This window comes from Diadema setosum, chromosome 3, assembly GCF_964275005.1.
Source record: "Diadema setosum chromosome 3, eeDiaSeto1, whole genome shotgun sequence".
In the NCBI taxonomy this organism is placed as follows: domain Eukaryota; kingdom Metazoa; phylum Echinodermata; class Echinoidea; order Diadematoida; family Diadematidae; genus Diadema; species Diadema setosum.
In genome coordinates this window covers 24,078,194-24,097,605 of record NC_092687.1, presented here as the reverse complement: position 1 = coordinate 24,097,605, position 19,412 = coordinate 24,078,194, and the positions used below count along the sequence as shown (strand labels likewise).

The 19,412-nt window shown below is 38.6% G+C and overlaps 1 protein-coding gene across 1 annotated transcript in view; it reads left to right on the top strand.

The window, feature by feature from the left end:
- The window catches only part of LOC140226300 (transcription elongation factor SPT5-like), a 33,476-nt gene extending 22,576 nt beyond the window's left edge, over positions 1-10,900 (top strand). Inside the window, exons 15-24 of the mRNA XM_072306797.1 lie at positions 1,359-1,484; positions 2,129-2,207; positions 2,705-2,806; positions 3,629-3,734; positions 4,363-4,490; positions 6,387-6,492; positions 7,358-7,578; positions 7,948-8,252; positions 9,784-9,879; positions 10,558-10,900. Coding sequence (XP_072162898.1) covers positions 1,359-1,484; positions 2,129-2,207; positions 2,705-2,806; positions 3,629-3,734; positions 4,363-4,490; positions 6,387-6,492; positions 7,358-7,578; positions 7,948-8,252; positions 9,784-9,879; positions 10,558-10,704 — 1,416 coding nt within the window. The 3' untranslated portion in view covers positions 10,705-10,900. The remainder of the gene's footprint in view (positions 1-1,358; positions 1,485-2,128; positions 2,208-2,704; positions 2,807-3,628; positions 3,735-4,362; positions 4,491-6,386; positions 6,493-7,357; positions 7,579-7,947; positions 8,253-9,783; positions 9,880-10,557) is intronic.
- Positions 10,901-19,412: the final 8,512 nt, after the last annotated feature.

Below are 19,412 nucleotides of genomic sequence, written 5' to 3'. Positions count from 1 at the left end.
ATACGGAGGGAAGATAGCTGTGATAAAGGCAGTACGGTGGATTTCCGTTATAACGAAGTCCTCGGGACCGGCAGTTTTCTTTTGTTGTATCAAAAATTGGTTATAACAGAACAAATAAACAATAAAAATACATAAAGTGGATAATGTAATGGCCCAAATTTTTACTTCGTTATGACCGGAATTTTGTTATAACGGTATTCGTTATAAGGGGAGTGCACTGTAGTTGCTAAATGTGATGCAAACTAAGATGATGTGGACACTGCATGTGTGTGACTCTGCATCACATAACCACCAAAAAGTCGCCGGATATGGATTTTCCTTTCAGGGAATATTTAGCTTTAGAATGATATATTATATTGCTCAATGTAAATGGACTTTCCTAACCTATCTAAATAATTGGGGGAAAGGGTATGCATTCAGGAAAGTGTTTACTGAGAAGAAAAGGCTTTGAAACTCAGGGTCTATTTGAGTGCTTAATTTCCCTGTGCTGAGCTCTGATATGCAATGAATGGGACAAAAAAAAACAAACAAAAAACAAACAAAAACAGGATAAAAAAAACCTCTGTACCAACCACAAGTAAGAGATTATCTGAAATGTGCCACACTCATTGAGCACATTCTGTTCATGACTGAGAACAAATTTAAATGCAGTGGCACCTGTCAAGCTTTTTAAAAGTAATAGGTGATGGAAGTGAGGAGTGAGCAAAAGTGCCTCTACCACTCTACAAAAAAAAAAAAAAAAGTGTTCCAGAAAAACTGCAAAGTACATGATTTTCCATTTGTTTTATGATTCCAATCTTTAGAGTTCATGTAGAAGAATTATTGCTCTTTTTTTTTTTTTTTTTAAGTTTAATAATCTTTTCGGCCCATGTGGTTATGAGGTAATCTGTGTCATTTGTATGTTTGAGATTGCAGATGAGTTGAAATGTACACACTGTTACATGACTTTATCAGTGGGCTGAAGTTTTTGAAACTAGAAAGAAATAGATCATGATTCACTCACTTTAATCTTGATGACTTCAACAGTTTGTCCTCTTCCCCTCTCTCTGTGGCAAATCAAAATCATCTCTTATTTTTGTTATTGTCAACTACCGCGTATCTTCAGGTTTTTCATTTCCCCTCTCCCCTCAATGGAGGTCTGAAGATCAAACGTATTTTCTATTCTGCTGCCTTTTTTCTCTTTTTCACTTTTTTTTTTCTTTTCTCGCAAAATATTTTTTTTGTGGTTGTGTTGTTTTTATGCCATAATTAAAAATGATTTATGTTTTTATGTCAATAATTGAGATCAATAAAACATATAAATGTAAAAAAAAAAACTCTTGTAACCCCTTTACCCCCATCCCCTTCTTACACCCCAGGGTCGCCAGGGCGAGGTGAAGCACATCTACCGTAACTACGCTTTCTTACACTCCCGCCTAATGACTGAGAATGGAGGGATCTTTGTGGTCAGGAACAGGCACATTGTGCTTGCTGGTGGCTCACGGGTAAGCTCTCAAAAAATGTTAAAAACAAACTTTGGCCGTTACCTTTGCAGATGTAGAGAAGAAGTATATCTGTCAGGAAAACCGTATCTTAAATTAGAAGCTCAAGTGGTCTGGTAGCCACTTGTTTTGTTTTGTTTTTTCTGACAGAAAAGAAAAGCCTAAGCAAGTTTCTTCTTCAACTCTGGTAAGAAGGACTTTATTGAGATTCTTCTCTGTGATTGATTAACAGAATGTGTTGGCATCAAGGCATATGCTTCATTTTAACATCTTGTAAATAAACCGATGCCTTGGTAGTATTTCTAATCTTGCTTGCCTGCTCATTTGTTTACATGTCAATGACACACTGAAACCAGAAACTTTTGCCTGCTTGAAATTTTCACAAATTTCGTGAGGAGCTAAGATTCACCAAAGTGTCTAGTCTGCACAATGCATGGAATGCCAGCGCCAATTGGCAAATAAAAGTTTCATGTTGCAAAAAAGGCCATTGGCGAAAGCTTCATGCTGCAAATGTTTCTGGGTTTTAGTGGTGTGAACTGAGAACCCTCCGTGTGAGATACAGATGAGGCTAACCACTTTACCCCAGTTCACCCTTTGTGCCAGCTGCAATGACAATTTGTGTGCTTCTCACATGTTTGTTCCGACAGAAAGCTGACGTAGGTTTCAGTCCAGGCTACACCCCGATGAGTCCTCGTATCTCAAGCCCAATGCATCCCAGCTCAGGCCGTAAGTTTTCTCATACTGGCAATTTTGTTTTGTCTCGTTTTGTTCTGTTTTTCATGTGATATGATTAGGTACGTCTTGTCTTGCTTGCTTGTTTGGTTGTTGTTCTTAGGTTGCCTTGGTTTCTTCCATGTTGGTTTGGCTTATTTTTGGTGGGGTTTAGCTTTTTGCTTTGCATGGGTGTTTATTGGGAGGAAAGTGAGTCAGTTTCCTCTGCATTAGATAGTCAGTATTTGTCAGTGTATTATACCGTAGCGGTTTTGTCTTACATAAGCCATCGATGGTAATTGGCGCACGGCAATGAAAGAGTTCGAGAAGTTACCAGTCAATGCTGAGGCATGTAATAGAATTAAATTTCACCAAGCTTTGGAACAAACACCTTCTGCCCTTAAACAAGAGATTGATTTTTCAAATTTCCTTCAAGAGAGCAGTGTTTGTTAATGTTTTATATAATTGGTGTATGACAACAATGTGCTACTCACTTCTTTCCCCACCTTCAGCTCAGCCTGCTGGGGGCCCCGGTGGGCGTGGACGGGGGCGTGTCGGGCGAGACCGCGACATGATTGGTCAGACAGTCCGCATCACCAAAGGACCATTTAAAGGTCAGTTGATATATTTTGTCTCAAGCTCTTTGTTACATTAGAAACGTGCCATGATACTGTCAAATGATTAATTAAAAAATAATTTCCAATTAACTCCTTGTGTGCTTTGAGTACTGAGTGACACAGAAAACCCCATATTATTGTACACACTGTCCAAAGTCACTGATGCAAAAGGGTTAAGGATTTAAAAAAATAAAATAAAAGAGCAGAATTACCAAGACAGACTGCAGCCGGCTGGTTAATGAACAATATGTATCCTAGTATCATTTTGTGAACATTAATGGTGACCATCGGAGAAAATTGTCCAGATTGAAATGACATGTAAGTATGGAGAATTCATTACACCTCAAAGACCATATACCTGTCATTCATAATCGAAATTGAACCTCATTGATATTAAATACTGTATGTGAACAGACTTGAAACCAAAATCTATGCTTTTTTTTTTTTCTACTAGCATAATGAAAAAGCATTTGACTTCCCTCCTTCAGAAACGGGAAAAACTGTAATCCTTAACAATACTTGTCAGTATCAAGTTTGAAATTAGGAAATGTATACCTCTTATTGAAGTATGGAATTTTTCAGAATTCTTTATGCCAGTATATCGTGACATGGCATAATGTAGGCTTTCAATCTAGCAATAATGATACTAGGATTTAAACAGAACCTTAAAAATCAGCTTGTCCCAATATCCTTAAACTTGGCATCTTTGTTCTATTCATTCTCTAAAATCACATGATTTTTAGGTGTATTCCCCATTATTTGTGCAGAAATAGCTAATTTGAAATATGCATGGTGTGCATTACTTTCTCCATTGCGTAGGTCACATCGGTATTGTCAAGGATGCAACAGAGTCTACGGCGCGTATTGAGCTTCATGCAACGTGTAAGACAATTAATGTTGACAGGACTCGTATGAACATTGTTGGGTGAGTAAGAGGTTGTGCTACTGTATAAGCTGTTATTTTCGTGTACTTATATTTCCGCAAATGAGGAGATCAGAGACATTTTCACGAGACGTTGCTTTTGCAAATTGACACCTTATCGTAGGTGCACTATTCTCCCAGCGCATGACGACATTTTCATGTGTTGTTAGATTCGCTTTCCAAGAGTGATTGGCAAAATTCGAGAAAATATAACCCTCACAAAAATAACGGCTCATGCCGTAAGCGATCGTTGGGAAATTGGATAATGAGTAGGTATGTATGACTTGTGTGTTGAATGTAATGTGGACACTCAGGCAGTTGACATTATGATCTGTATGTCAAATATGTTTCAAGTTTAATATCAATGAAAGCAGACTTGGAAAGACATTTCAAGAGGAGTTTGAATTCCTGATTAGGAACCATAGGGTCAGAACGATATCAGCTCATATATAGAGAAGGAAATTTTGCAGTTTCCCACCATATAGGCAATATTAAAAGCATGTGTGTTACAAAATGCAATATTTTGGAGTGTTGTTTGTTTTGCAAATGTCTGTCCAGTGTGAAATGTATGAGGTATACGGTATCTAAAGATTTCATCAAATCATGCTCCTTGATTGTGTCATGCATGCAGCTCACAGATTCGTAGCGGGATGACGACAGCATACAGTCGCAACACACCGATGTACGGCTCGCAGACACCCATGTACGGAGCTGGCTCAAGGACACCCATGTATGGCTCCCAGACACCAGTCCACGATGGTGAGTACAGTGCAGCAGTTAAAGGTCGTATATCCCATTTTTAAACTTCACAAAAATTGTGCATTATTGAAGAATAATGTCTCCCAACATCTTGTATGAAATCTTGATAATAATAATGATAAGCCATATTTATGGAGCACAAATTACGTTTAAGTCTCTAAGCACTTTTTCAGAAAGGAGAAAAAAAAAACACAGATACATGTATAAGAACACACAAAAACAAAAGAGGAAAATTGTAAATCAACCTAAAACACATCATTAAATAGTTTACAAAATAGAAATTACCTTACAAACAAATGAGTCTTCGATAAAGACTTGAACTGATCTAGTGATGAACATTCTATGATATCATTAGGGAGCTGATACCAAAGACGGGGTATTGAATATTGAAAAGATCGTCGACCATATCGTCGCCGGTCACACGAACCGACGAATCCCTCAGGTTTGCGTAAGAATGACAATTCTAGAAAATCGCGTTTGAAGTTAACCCATTTTTGACTTATGGTTGCTACACTTTCATGTCTATAATTTCCAACTTTTTTTGTAGTACATCAGACTTCAATTCTTGCTATAACTTGTGAAGTTTTTATCGAATTGTATTGTTAACAAATAAGCGGGAAATCGTCAAAGAGCTGCATGCATGTATTTTCGGTCTGCAAAGAACGTTGTCATTTTCCATGTGTGTCCATATGTACATGTACATTGAGCGTTGTCATTGTCAACACATGTATTACATAGTACGCGCACTTTGCGTGCGGTCAATGAACTGTTGAATCTCAAAAATTACACGCAAGTCAATGCGCACTGATTCCTCGGTTCGGTGACCGCATGGTCACCGAACCGTCGAATCGCCTGATTGTTTAACACACGCGTCTATGGGGAAAACAAATGATTTTCACAAATGGAATTACATACTTCTGCGAAAGTGATAACTACATAAAAATTACACCGAATTACACACTGAGAATTTCAGAATATGTAGTATGGAATATCTACTATCGAAATGATTGAAAATAGTTTATAAACTACTTTATCATAGAGTAATATATCCCAGTAATTTTGACAAACTAACCCAATGTCACTCAAAACTGCTCCTCTTTTGTATGGAGAAGAACACTTTTTTTCAGTCTGAATAAATTCACTGGAAATCTATAGTATCATTTTCCTTCCCATCATAGAGAAGTTTCCAGATCTATTATTATAGGGAAAGGTCTGAATTACCTACCTCTACAATTTACCAGAGTGTATTTTCAGGATTTGCAATTCAAGGATCACATGAACTTGAAAACCGTCATCAGTTAAATATATTTGGAACCTGTGAACAGATCGTCATGCTGGTTCACTCTACCAAAAGAGACAAATCATGATGCAAGCAATACATCAGCGGTTCAAATCTACATGCGATATTTTGTTTTGTTATTAATAACGCTAGGACTTTTAGAGGTTGCTGAAAAGGCACTCCGCGAAAATGATGGGAATTGCAAAGACAATTTTTTATCTCTTCATAACAAATAAGGGTTTCATTTCATTTATCTTTGAAAATTAATGGTAGCTTACTTTCCCATGGCACCAACTTTATCTGTTGCACTTTTGCAGAGAATTTGCAAAAGGGGAAATCCTGTGATAATGCAGAGCTGCCAAGTCTCCCCGATTCTGTTGGAGTCTCCCTGAAAATGTTCAAATCTGTTCATGTCTGAATAAGAGAATATCAAAATCTCCCTGATTTGGGAATTATTTTCGCCCATTGAAATGCATGTAACACACAGATATCTCCCTGATTGCTGTGGGGAATCTCCCTGATTCGGATGGGGGAATCTCCCTGATTCGGATGTGGGAATGTTGGTAGACGTGATAACATTTTGTTTGAAATCGTTGACTGCCTCTCACCATCTACAGGTAGCAGAACACCTCATTACGGCTCCATGACGCCCTCACACGACGGTAGTATGACGCCCTCACGGTCAGGAGCCTGGGATCCTACGGCACCCAACACTCCAATGAGGTAAGTAGAGAAATATAAGTCCCTTTGGCAGCACTTGCCACCAAGTTTGTTTGTTTGTCAATTTTGATCTGTGGTTTGTTGTTGTAGTACTGTTGGCGTGGTGACTCTGAGTCCTTCAAGGACATGTTATCAAAGTTACAGTAATTCACAATGGCTTGATTGTATTAGCAGCAGGTGCAAAGGTTCTGCTTACCTGTTATTCTTAATTGATATTTACTTCAAACATTGTGGAATGACTTAAAAGGTCTTACATTAGTGTGTATGTTTATGAAAACTAATGCTTGATGAACTAACCTGGTAGAAATTCTCTTGTTCAGTACCAGTATTCAAATGCACGCACTGACTGACAAAAAATGGCAAAAATGATCAGTGCATTAACAAAGTAGAATAGGGGGCAACTAAAAAGTTATGTTCTTGAAGTTACGTCTTTGAAGCACAAATGCAGTGTGTTAGCTGAGAGGTGTGGTGGAAAGTTTGCAATACATACATCAGGAATCACATGTCTGATTGTAAAACTATCTATGTTCACGCAAACTACAAAGAAACCCAGGAGAAATATTTGCAAATATCAGGTTTTACTCGGAGAACGTGAATGGTTTGCATGCATTTGTCTCTGACATCTGGCATACTGCATAAGTTGGGTTGTTGCTTGACTTGCACAGTATGCTAGCTGAAAGGTATGCTGGAAAGTTTGTTGTGAAAAGTTTGTTATACATGCATCAGGTATCACATGTCTACTGATAGGAAAACCTTTAATTTTCACACAAACAACAGCAAAAGAAATATCAGTGAGTATTAGTTTTTTTCACAGGGGATAAAATTTGAATGGCTGACACTCATTTGTCACTCTCATTATTGGCTACAGGAACAGCGACTATGATTACAGCTTTGACGAGTCGTCACCGTCCCCCCAGCCCTATGGCTCCACCACCCCAGGCACACCGGGCTACTCAGGGGAACCCCAGTCACCTGGGCAGGGTCCTTACACCCCTGCCACGCCCAACAGTGCATCGGGGATGTATGGGAGCGAGTCCTCTTACTCACCGTATGCCCAGACACAGTCACCTTCGCCTGGGAGCTTTCAAGGTAAGTTCTCCGTGCCAAAACTTCTCTTCATTTTTGCTGAGTTCATTCGTGCAGATTTTCTGCTGCATTTCAGTGACTGTTGCATACATACTCTTTAGCCTAGATGACATTTTCTTTGAAGTTCAATTTCTATTGTGTACATTATTCTTTCAACATCCAGATATAGAGTCTAGGTTCTAGTTAAGTTTGTCATTGTTTGTTGTTGTTTCTTTCTTGTATAATTGTCTTGTATTGTCTCCTCAATATCTTTAATCAGCCATTTCCTTTTGTTTTCAATTACCCAAACTTGTTGGTTTTGTTGTTGTTGTTGATGTTTTTGTTTTTATGCATTTTCATCAATTTTTTTAAATGTTTCTTTTTTCTTTCCAGCCACACCCAGCCCTTCAAGTAGTTTCCAGCCGGCACCAAGTCCCGGATCATATCAGCCTTCCCCATCCCCCTCGGGTACCTACCACACCCCATCACCGAACAGCTTCCAGGCAAGTCCCAGTCCCTCTGGCTATGCCATGACACCCATGGCCCCATCCCCGCTGGGCTACAACCCGCACACCCCCGGGGGCGACGCCATGCACCCCTCCCAGTCCGACTGGCACACCACCGACATCGTCGTCAAGATCACAGACTCCGACGACCCCTCCCTGATCCTGAAGGAGGGTGTGATTAGGGGCTTGCAGGTAAGAGGGCGTGGCCAAGAGGCATAGTGAATCTTTACCCTGTGTACAAACCAATAACAATCATTCCGTAATGTCAATGATTGCAGTAGTCATAGTCACATATGTGAAGCATCTCTTTCTTTGCCTTCGTATGGCACAATGTGCCTGGTTGATACTGTTTGCTGACTATTGCTGGTTACCTGGGGCCAACCATGGGAGTTAGCTTTATTTGCCCATTTTTCTTGCATAGGTAGGCAGGTGAACCACCAGTGTTGTAGAAGGTATGTTCATATGTGGTATTGACATGAAATCAACATTCTGTCAAACTTCAAATCGGATGACATTCATTCAACACTCTACAAAAGGTGGTAACAATATATGTTAATTTGTGGTTTTCTCTACACCAAATTTGGTTGGTATATGCATCAACACTAACAATTGTTGAATGAAATTGTAGTACTTTCAAAGAATCTAATGGACTTCATAAATATCTGCCAAGTGGGAAGCCAAGTGGGAAATTCCAATAAGTGGTGATGACAGAGTACGCTTGAGATTATGATCTACTTTTTCTTACAATTGCTATCACCATGCATTACCCATACATCATTAACCCTAACTAGGCCGGGCTATTCAGGTAGATGATAGAGCCGGGGGGGGGGGGGGGGGGGGGGGGGGGGGGGGCCTCCAGGCCCCCCCTCCGGATCTCGGCCGTCGACCGCGCGATCGCGACGAAAATTGGCACACGCATTGCCTATGATGTAATCTAAAGTACCATGAAGTTAATTTTTTCAAAAATTATCATTTACACTAAATTATGCTAATTTATGCATAATGATGCATGAAATCAGACAATTTGGTATAAATCACTAAATAAAGCTCAAAACAGGCACATTTTTTGTGTAAATATTCTTTTTAGTGTCCTTAGCAAATGTAAGAGAAAAAAATTGCGCAATCAGAAAAAATTTCCTAAGTATTTTATTGTTTTTTTAATTTCTTATGTATTTCTTTTTTTCGGCTTTATGTTTTTCATTGTTTTTTCGATGAAATTTGTCCGTGACATTGTTCTGAACAAGAAAATGCGTTATTAATTGATTTTAATCAATAAAACCCCAAAATAATCATGCTTTTATGAAATTTGCCTGGAAACACAGTTTGCATTGAAATTGTACACAAATTCACGTTTTGGAGCAATTTTTTGTCTGACATGCACGTGCATATTTATGCGCAACTTCGGAACCGCACACCTGGGCATCGCAAATTTGGTGTCAAAAGATGCGGGAGACTCGAAAGAAAAAAGTCATGACACGTCGCGGCGATAGCTTCTCGCGATAGCGATACATCACGCGAAACGTCGAGGGGGGGCCTCGGAGGCCCCCCCCCCCCCCTCCCCCCGCCCTAGTTAGGGTTAAGTAGTACATCAGGGCCCCGTTTCATAAAACTTTTCATCAGTGACAACTGCCACATTTCTGTGACAAATTTGCTCTCAGCCAATCAGATGCAAGGATTTCAGTAGCTTGTAACAACTATGGTAACTTGTTGGTCTGTTTCCTAGGGACCTCTGTGCTCCGTCTTCCTGCTGAAGGAGGAAAGAGTGGTCAATGTCCAGGCCCAGCATCTCGAGCCGGTCATGCCATCCAAGACCGACCGGGTAAGTTACCTCCGCTGTCCATCCTGGTACTTGACCAGTCGTTATGAATATCCAAATTAGCAAGTTGATGAAGTCATGCTCTCACATTTTCCTCTTCATTTCTTACATAGAAATGACAATAATCTCATATTTCAGCTGTATAAATATTGAACTTGCCTTAAAACCACCCAAAATAATCAAGAACAAATGTTCCCTCTGATAGTTGTGGTATAGGAATATGCTTTAGCTGTATTAGCTAAAACTATCAATTTTTCCCAATTTCATATTTAACATGAAAAAATCTGAGGATATGACATCAGTTCGCTCATTTGAATATTCATAAGGATTGGTCAAAAAATGTTTCTGAAGAGATGTGAAGTTTCAAAATGGCATATCTTCCGTATTTCACATCAGATATTGTCACTTTGGAACATTCTGTATGGAATGTTTTTCTCTTTCTTTCAGACTTTATTTATTTTTGGGGTAGATTTCCTCTTTAAAGGACTCTTGTTTCCCATTAAAACAGGTACACTGTATTACTGGATAAGTTCTTTAAATTTAAGTCTTGAGTCCATGCACAAGAAGCTGACCAATAAGGGCGCACTGTTGTTTAGTGATGCAGACTACAGTGCTATCAGTATGTATTTGTCAGTAATTTCCCTGGAAGCGACTTTATCTCCTTGTATGGTTGTCTTTCAGGTCAAGGTCATCATCGGCGAGGACCGGGAGAGCACCGGCACCCTGATCAACATCGACGCCGAGGACGGCATCGTCAAGATGGACCTCGGCGCGGCCGACATCAAGATCCTCCAGCTGAAGACACTGGCCAAGCTCCACACCAAATAAGACCTAGACCTCCTCCCCATGGATCCACCAAAGTCCTTTACCCCTCTTGTTCCTCCTCATCCTCCCCTTTCTCATTCTCCCTTTAAATCCCCATCAATCACCTGTTTATGTACAGTGTGGTAAAAGCTGAAGACGCTGGCCAAACTCTACACCAAATAAGACCCAGACCGCCTCCCCTTGCATCCATCAGCATCTTATACCAACCCTTGGGCCTCCTCCTCCTCCTCCTCTCCCTACCCCTCCCTTATCTCCTCTCCTTCCCTTTCCTCCTCTTCACCTCCCATAATTACCTGCATTTTCACAGTTTGCTAGAAATTACAAGCACCTAGCCAGAAGCTGTATCTTGGAAACAATTGGGAGTGGTGGTAGATTTTTCTCTCTTTTTTTTTTCTTTTTCTATATTACATATTTGAAGAAGAAACACAAACTCGAATTTCAATACTTCCCCCCCCCCACTCAAAAAGTTAAGCCTTTCTACCACTCCCAAGGTTCTGAATATGGCAAATTTGTCCTCTTTTATTTCAGCATGTTTGAAGAAGAGAGGAAACAACTTTCCCCACCACTCAAAAAGCTGAGATTTCTACCACTCCTGAGACCCCAAATATCAGTTTAACATGACAACCATTTTCCCTGTCCTATCCCCAACCCTGACCTAGAGGCATTTTGGCAACAGCTTATGTACTTGATTTTGGAGCATACCACAAGGGCAGTCAAAAAAAGAAGAAGAAAAAAGTGTTTGTGAAAGACATGCGATCAAAAAATGGATCATGGAAAATGTAATTGTTCACATCTGTGGTTATGGCAGTCCTGTGAGCTCTCTGCAACTTTCTCCTTTCTTGATCAGTTGCCAATGAGATTCTGACCTCACTGTGGACTTTTCACTGGACACACCAGGTTTCGGCATCCCATGAGTCAAACCAGTCTTTGGGGTGCACTTTCAGTTGTGAAGATATATTTGCCAATCTTAAATGAATGCTTTCTTGAATTTCTGTAATTAACTTCAGTTACTGAAGATTACCCTTGCTGTCCTTGCATGTTAGCTCAAAGCATTCTATTTGTGACACATTTTACAGGAGTGTCAATCAACATGTCTGTAAATTTCTGAATGAATTTATTTCCTGACAGCTGTATGTCTAATTCATGTTTGATTAGTTATTATACCACCAGATATCTGTATCTAAGTGTAATCATCCCAACAACAGCAGCAGTAGCAAATTATTTTTTCATTCTTTTTTTTTTTTTTTTTTTTTTTTTTTTTTTTTTTTTTAAGGCAGTTCATCCACACTTATGAATGAAAACACAGTAAGCAGCATAGATGCTTTGCCTCAACTCTACACAACGGCAAAATCTTTGTGTTGACCAATGTAGTGATGTTTCCTGCCTGTGGTATTTTTGTGTTCTCGTTTTGTTGTGATATCAGAATTACAGTGTGAATTCATAATTTCTTTAAATCATTTTTAAAGTCAATATCAAAAACACATTTGCACTTAGGATTAGGGAGGGTGCTTAGGGGATTTGGGTCTGCTTTATGTTGCTCTGTTGTCAACAAAGGACAAACTGGTATTTGATCTCATGTGCACTCTCCATCCATAGTCCCATATATGCATATTTGTGTGTGCTCTTTAGTTAGAGCTGTGGCTTACGCAGGGACATCGCCACAGTGCAAGTTACGCAATCCATTTTGTGATTGTAACTTGCTTCCTCACCTGCTGCTTTCAATTTGCATAGTTCTAAGTCCGCTATATTTTTTCTGTACTCGGCACCTTACATTTGTTGAGCTCATCAAAGTTGAGACCATTTCTCATCATGTAGTCCAGTCTCCAGTCTGTTTGAGATCCTCTTTATAAAATTTACTGTCCTTACCCTGTCATACTGCAAATATAAGATTCTCTACTGTCGTTTATTTGTGTTATGTATTTGAGTTGCTGCCATTTATTTTGGTTGTAAAATTTGTGCTCAAAGTCATACATAGCCATCAAATTTTGTTTCAATGCTTTCAGGAAGTAAAGTCATTTCATTTCTAAATTTTCTTTGGTTTGAAATTTTAATCTCGTCCAAGTTTTATGCTTAAGGGAATCGTCTTTACGCCTATACATGTTTGCCAAGAACTAGAAAAACAGAGAGTAAGCAATTTCTCCTATTGTAAAGTTCATACAGAAACTGGTAAAGCTCGATTCTGCATTTGTGTACCTTCATTGCTGAAAGTGGATGAGTTGTATCATATAATGTATGTAATGCTACTACATACCTTAAGTAGAACCATTTGATGACTTTATATGCGTAGTTCAGTTTTAAAAGCCTCAACCAATTCCTGAGCTTGTGTGACACAAAACAGTTGGTTTCTGTGGTTGTCTTGTGCTTTGTAATATATTATCTCAAATGAAAGAAACAAATTGATGAATGCGCATTAAAGCTCGTACGAGATCTTTCTCTTTTTTTCACAAGAGTTCTTTTCCAAGTGTATTCTTTCTCCACTTATGTGTTTATCTTTTACATCTATTTTCTCGTTGCCGATGAATTTGTTGTGTGATATGTGGACATATTACAAAAACATGTTTAATTTCTTCTTTGCCTGATATTATTACAAATATTAATGGCATATTACAATGAATGCATGCCTTTATAATAATATATGAACAGCATTTAAATTTTCTTATATTTTGCTTTGTCACTTTTGTCTAACAAAAATAGTTATCAAAATTTAATAATCAATTATAAATTCCCTTACCACACAGGCTGCCATAGACTTATGATAGAAATCAACTACAATGTATATCCTTACCACACATGCTGCCATAGACTTATGATCGAAATCAACTACTGTACATAATCAATTATAACTCTTCATAGAACATTGCCCAAATCTTCCATATTTGCAGTCTGGGTGAAACATGTGCTGGAGAATAGGTGCAATATACACCAGTCAGTTATAGTGTTGAAAGACTCAAACTTTGCCATACACTCTTAAAGGGGATGGCTAGTAACTGATCAGTGGGAATCGGTTGGAATGCTGGGGGATGATTGTTCCAATTCTTGTGGGATTCATTTAAGAGTACATTAGGCCTATATATCTATTGTTGTGTGAAAATTATGTGCTTCAGAATGGTCTCATATTCAAGTAATGTGCAGTTTAATGTTTCCTGGTTAGCATGCCTGTACAGTGACGGGGCATTAAACTGCACATTACTTGAATATGAGACCGTTCTGAAGCAAATAATTTTCACACAACAATGGATATATAATGTACTCTTAAATGAATCCCACAAGAATTGAAACAATCATCCCCCAGCATTCCCACTGATTCCCACTGATCAGTTACTAGCCATCCCCTTTAACCTACACATTAAATACATTTTTGTGTAAGTGCGTGAGTGTGTGTGTGTAATTATGTTTATGTTTGCATGACAGTGTTCGTGTGTGTGAGTACATTGTATTTGTTTTTCTTTCAAGTACTTTTTGTCCATTGCTTTGGAGTAAGGGAAACTATGTACATTGTAATTGCAACTGAACATACCATACTGTTCATTTTCATTATGAAAGTGAACATACTATTTATTTCTCTTAATTCTGTATTTGTAAGATTGTTGTACTTTGATCTGTTGGTGAAGCCACCACCACCACTACAAAAAAGAAAGTAAAATGATTTCAAAAAATGAAATTATCGTGAGATTACTAGGCCTATGCATGATGACACAAAATGTTTCATAACATTTTTGAAACTTTGTCAGTTTGACTCGTGTTTGAAAATTACTAGGCAGTACAATTATTGTGTAAACCTGAGGAGCAAATAATGTCTACCACAATAGCTGCAAAACAAGGAATGTTCGCGTGCATTTTAATTTCGCAAATTTCGTGAGAGTCAAGATTAGCGAAATTAAAATGCGCACGAAAGTTCTTGTCTACACTACATGCATTGAATGCTAGAGGCAACTCGCGAAAATTTCATGCCGCGAAAAAGGCCGTTGACTCCAATTTGCAAAAATTTCATGTCGCGAAAATATTATGTATGACAGGCTGACCATGGCAAGGATAAAATGTATTGCATTTAAGTAAATTCATAATATGAAGAGTTTGATCGCAAAAACCGATAAGTCCAAAATTGTCAAATGGAGATATTTGCGGTTAAAGGTCAAGAAAAATAAAGAGAATAATAAGAAAATTTTTGCTTCTTTTGACCATAACTTCAAAAATGTACCTTTATATGTAGTGACCAATATATCATTTAAAAGGTATTATTTTGTACTTTATGACAGAGACCGTACTTCAAAATCTTCAAAAATGGACTTATCGGTTTTTGCAAACAAACTCTTCATATGTTTGCTTTAATAGACCCCCCCCCCCCCGAAAAAGAAAAATCAATCAATCAATAAACACTACAAAACCACCAAACAAACAAAAGAGAGTGAATGAAAATTTGATGTGCTCCCAGAGATGCCTGCTTAAAGAAAAAATGAATAAATAAAAAATAATGATAGTAATGTGGAAAAGGTGAAAGTTTTGTTGAGGTGGAATATAGGGACAACCTAGAAATTAGCCTTGGGAACCACAATGAGGTTTTAAGCCAATCATTCCCAGAGACAACCTGCTAGTAATGCTGGTATTCACAGGACTGTAGCATGATGTATCATTGTTTATGTACAATCTGTTTAAGGGACCGGATCCAGGATTTCCGTAAAACAAAAGTTCATTTATTTTGTTTTAACAAAATAAAGGGGGGGGGGGGCGGTGCGTCGCCGCCTGGATCCCCACTGATCCAGTGACGTATCTCGGTGGGGGGGGGGGGGGGCCAAGGGGGGCAAGTCCTCAGTTTGTTGGTATAAATCGCTATCTATAAGGCCGTTACTATATCTTGATTAGATTTGTATAGATTTAATGAGCAAAAAATGACAAGAATTCCAAGTTTGGAAAGCTGAAATACAAAAATTTTCGGCTCGCTCGCTGCGCTCGCTCGCCAAAATTTATCAAAATTTATTACATTTAAATCACCCTCAAAAGACCCCTTGCGCTCGCTCGCCAAAATTTATCAAAATTTATTACATTTAAATCACCCTCAAAAGACCCCTTTTAAGTGCTTGAAAAAGCATATCATGTGGAATTTTTTTAAAGTCCCTACCGGGATGGGGTTGGGGTTGAACACTTTTTCAAAAATTAGGGGCGCAATTTTCGCGCTTGCCCCGGGCGCCGTTTTCCCTGCACTGATCTGAGGGTTGATGTGGGTTGAATTCGACTTGCGGGGAGACTGACGAAACACCGATTGTGACTATACGACTTCTACCGCGGAGGGCTCACAACAACTTACATTCGTTTGATTCTTCCTCTTCTTACTTTCTCCCTTTTCTCCTCCTCCTCCTTCTTTTGCTTTCTTCTTCTTCTTCTCCTCCTCCCGCAACCTCTTCATTCTATTCCATTTTATTCATTCTATTCTCCTTTGTTCTTTATCTCAAACAATCTTACAATAAATGTATACGAGTTGTTGTTGTTTATGATAGTTACCATGGTATTATCTACGTTGGAGCAGGAACCTATGTGTAAAGGGGAATTTAATACATGGCATGCATTATTGAAAACTTCGGAACCTCACGCATCCATTTTGTGTACTATTATTGTAATCACTAAACCCATTTTTGTGCTCACTTATTTTCAAATTGATGCAACAACATCGTAAAAAGTAGAGGAATGTTTGAGCGTGTTATTGTTATTTTAACGTTTGTTCCGGTGCTAACGACCAGTCTAGCATCTGCCCACCTTATTTTTATCATGTGACTGTTGCACTTTCGGTTGTTGGTGCTACTTCACCAGGTACAGGTCTCAATATGAAGAGTTTGATCGCAAAACGACTTATCTCCATTCTTGTCAATTTGAGATATTTGTGATAAAATCTGCTTAAAACCATCAATAAACAAAATAAGAAAATAAGATGGAATTTTTCATCATAACTGGATTAATATTCTTTGTTATGTACCAAGCAAGTTATCATTGGAAAGGTTTAATTCTGCGGTATATCTGCTGACGGACTTACTATACAGGGGCGGATCCAGGAATTCTGTAAAGGGGGGCGCAACTAATATTCCTGGTGCCACTTAAGGGTTTCATTTCATTGTTTTTCTTTTTATTTCTTTTATTTTTCATGGAAAATAAAGGGGGGACAAATAAAGGGGGGACAAATAAAGGGGGGACTGCGCCGGTTGCGCCCCCCCCCCCGAATCCGCCACTGCCAGAAAATGACGCTGAACCCATTTTGCCATCAAATTTTCGATTATGTGAGTATGTTAAGTTTGAACGTAATGTGCAGGAGGTCGTTTTTCCCCCTCAGTCTCTCCCAATTATCTCTCACCTTCCCACTCCCCTCCTTCTCTTCCTCCTCCTCCTTCTATCTTTCCCTCTCCTTCCCTTTTTTTTTTTTTTTTTTTTTTTGCCAATTTGGATAAAAAGAAATTTCGAAAATCCTAAATCAGTATATAGGTCTGCGATTAATTTCATCCGGTTGTGAAAAGGACTTTCTGGCATAGGAATGCTCGACTGTGCAATTCTACAGCCCAAGTGACCCCCCCTCCCAAAAAAAAAAAAAAAAAATGTATATATATATATATATATATATATATATATCCTTATAATTGTGTATACAAAATAAACAAAGCAGTTAGCATCAAAGAACAGAGAGTGAAACGTACAAGCCCATATGAACAAGCTAACTAGTGCAAAAACACCCATACGCAGAGATTTGATTTTTTTTTTTCCCCACTGTAATGGCCCTGTCGCACCTTTCCGGGCAATTATATCCTTGGGTGCGACTTGCGAAGAATGTTTTATTTGCTACCCGGAGGTCCCCGCAGATGACCCGGACATGACATCAGTACCTAGCACATACTATCTCACCCGTAGTTACCCGGAGTTGCACACGCAAGTCCTATTCACCCGCAGTTAAGTTTAGGCCCTGTCACACCTTTCCGGGTAAGCTACACCGGCTTGTTGCGAGTATAAATCATATGGACATTCATGGAGAAACACTCGGTTGATCTACGTATATATAGAAAAAGAATAAATAAAAAAAAAAATGTTTATTCTAAAATGTTTATTCTGGCGCCTGTCTGGAAGGGAAGATTGTTTTCCAAAAAGAGAGGCGGTATCATTCTAAAGTCTACTGGATTTTACTATTAAAAAAAAAAATCAAACACAGAGGACGATGCAGAATTTAAAGGACAAGTTCACCTTCATTAACATAAGGATTGAGAGAATGTAGCAATATTTGTAGAACACATCATTGAAAGTTTGAGGAAAATCGGACAATCCGTTCAAAAGTTATGAATTTTTAAAGCTTTTGTGCAGTCACCGCTGGATGATAAGACTACTGCAGTGTATGATGTCACATGCGTACATAAGGAAAATATAAAGAGAATTTCACAAAATTTCATCTTTTGAAAAAAAAAAAGTACACATTCCCTTGACTCCTTACTGACATTATGTTATGGGCAATATTATTCCCATTGCCTTTAGAAAGAGGCAAGTCAAGTGCTCTTTTATTATGCAAAAAAAGTGAAAATATGTTGAATTTTCTTTGCATTTTCTTATACTGTTGTACTCATATGACATCGCAAGCCTTAGTAGTCTCCTCATCCAGCAGTTCCAACACAAAAATTTTAAAAATTAATAACTTTTGCACCGATTGTCCAATTATTCCTCAAACTTTCACTAATGTCTTCTATTAATATTGCTGCATTCTCTCAATCCTTATGTTTATGAAGGTGAACTTGTCCTTTAACACTGACGATACATGATGGAGTATTCAGAGTGGCTTGCTTATACAAACGAACGGTGACACCACATTCGCGGCTCCTGAGATGATATTGTTCCAGTCTTTTTGTCTCTAAATTCTTAGGGTTAGAGTTAGGGTTATAGGATTATAGGGTTAAGGCTGTCATAATGGTATTAGGTTTAGTTTGAGGTGCATGAGGATGAGGATTAGGGTTAAAGTTACGTTTGTGGTTAGAATAGGGTTCGATGTTTAGCTTATAGCGTGCAGATATTTTATGGGAGCAATACTTGTTGTCGCAGGAGAAAGTGTCAGTGGAACCCAATTGAACATCTGTAACTATGGGCCTATGACATCATCAACTCACCTAATTGTGTGTTCCATTCCCTCCCCCTCCCCTCCCCATAGGGCCTTATTACATGCCAAACTAAGACTATTCAATTATGTGTTATTAAGACCAAATATATTCCAGTTTTCAACTATCAGATGACATGGATTTGCTATCCGATTTCAGGAAAACATCTGCTCTTCGTTTGTATTTTATTTTACTGCAATAAAATACTAGTAGATATATTGGTATTGCCCCACAAGCCATTTAATCTCTTGCTTTGCAATGATAACGATTGTTAAATAATGAGTTGAAGCTTTGCAGTTTCGCAGACTTACTTTCGTAGGCTCCTCCGGTGCGGCACAGACTTTCACGTATGCCGTCGTACTTTTTCGAAAGAGACACGGGAGATCCTCACATCCGTCTCCAGTTGTTTATTTTTGTAGGGTGAGAGATTAATGACCCATTCGCATTCAGTATATGATTAAAACAAACTGTTGCTGGTATATAGCAGAGGTTTGCGAGTTCTTTGATATTTGCCCCGCAATTGCCCGTATCCCCTTCTTATGCTATCCACACCATAGTCTTATTTTAATGTCACCGATAAGATTTTAAAGGATGGTACAGTAT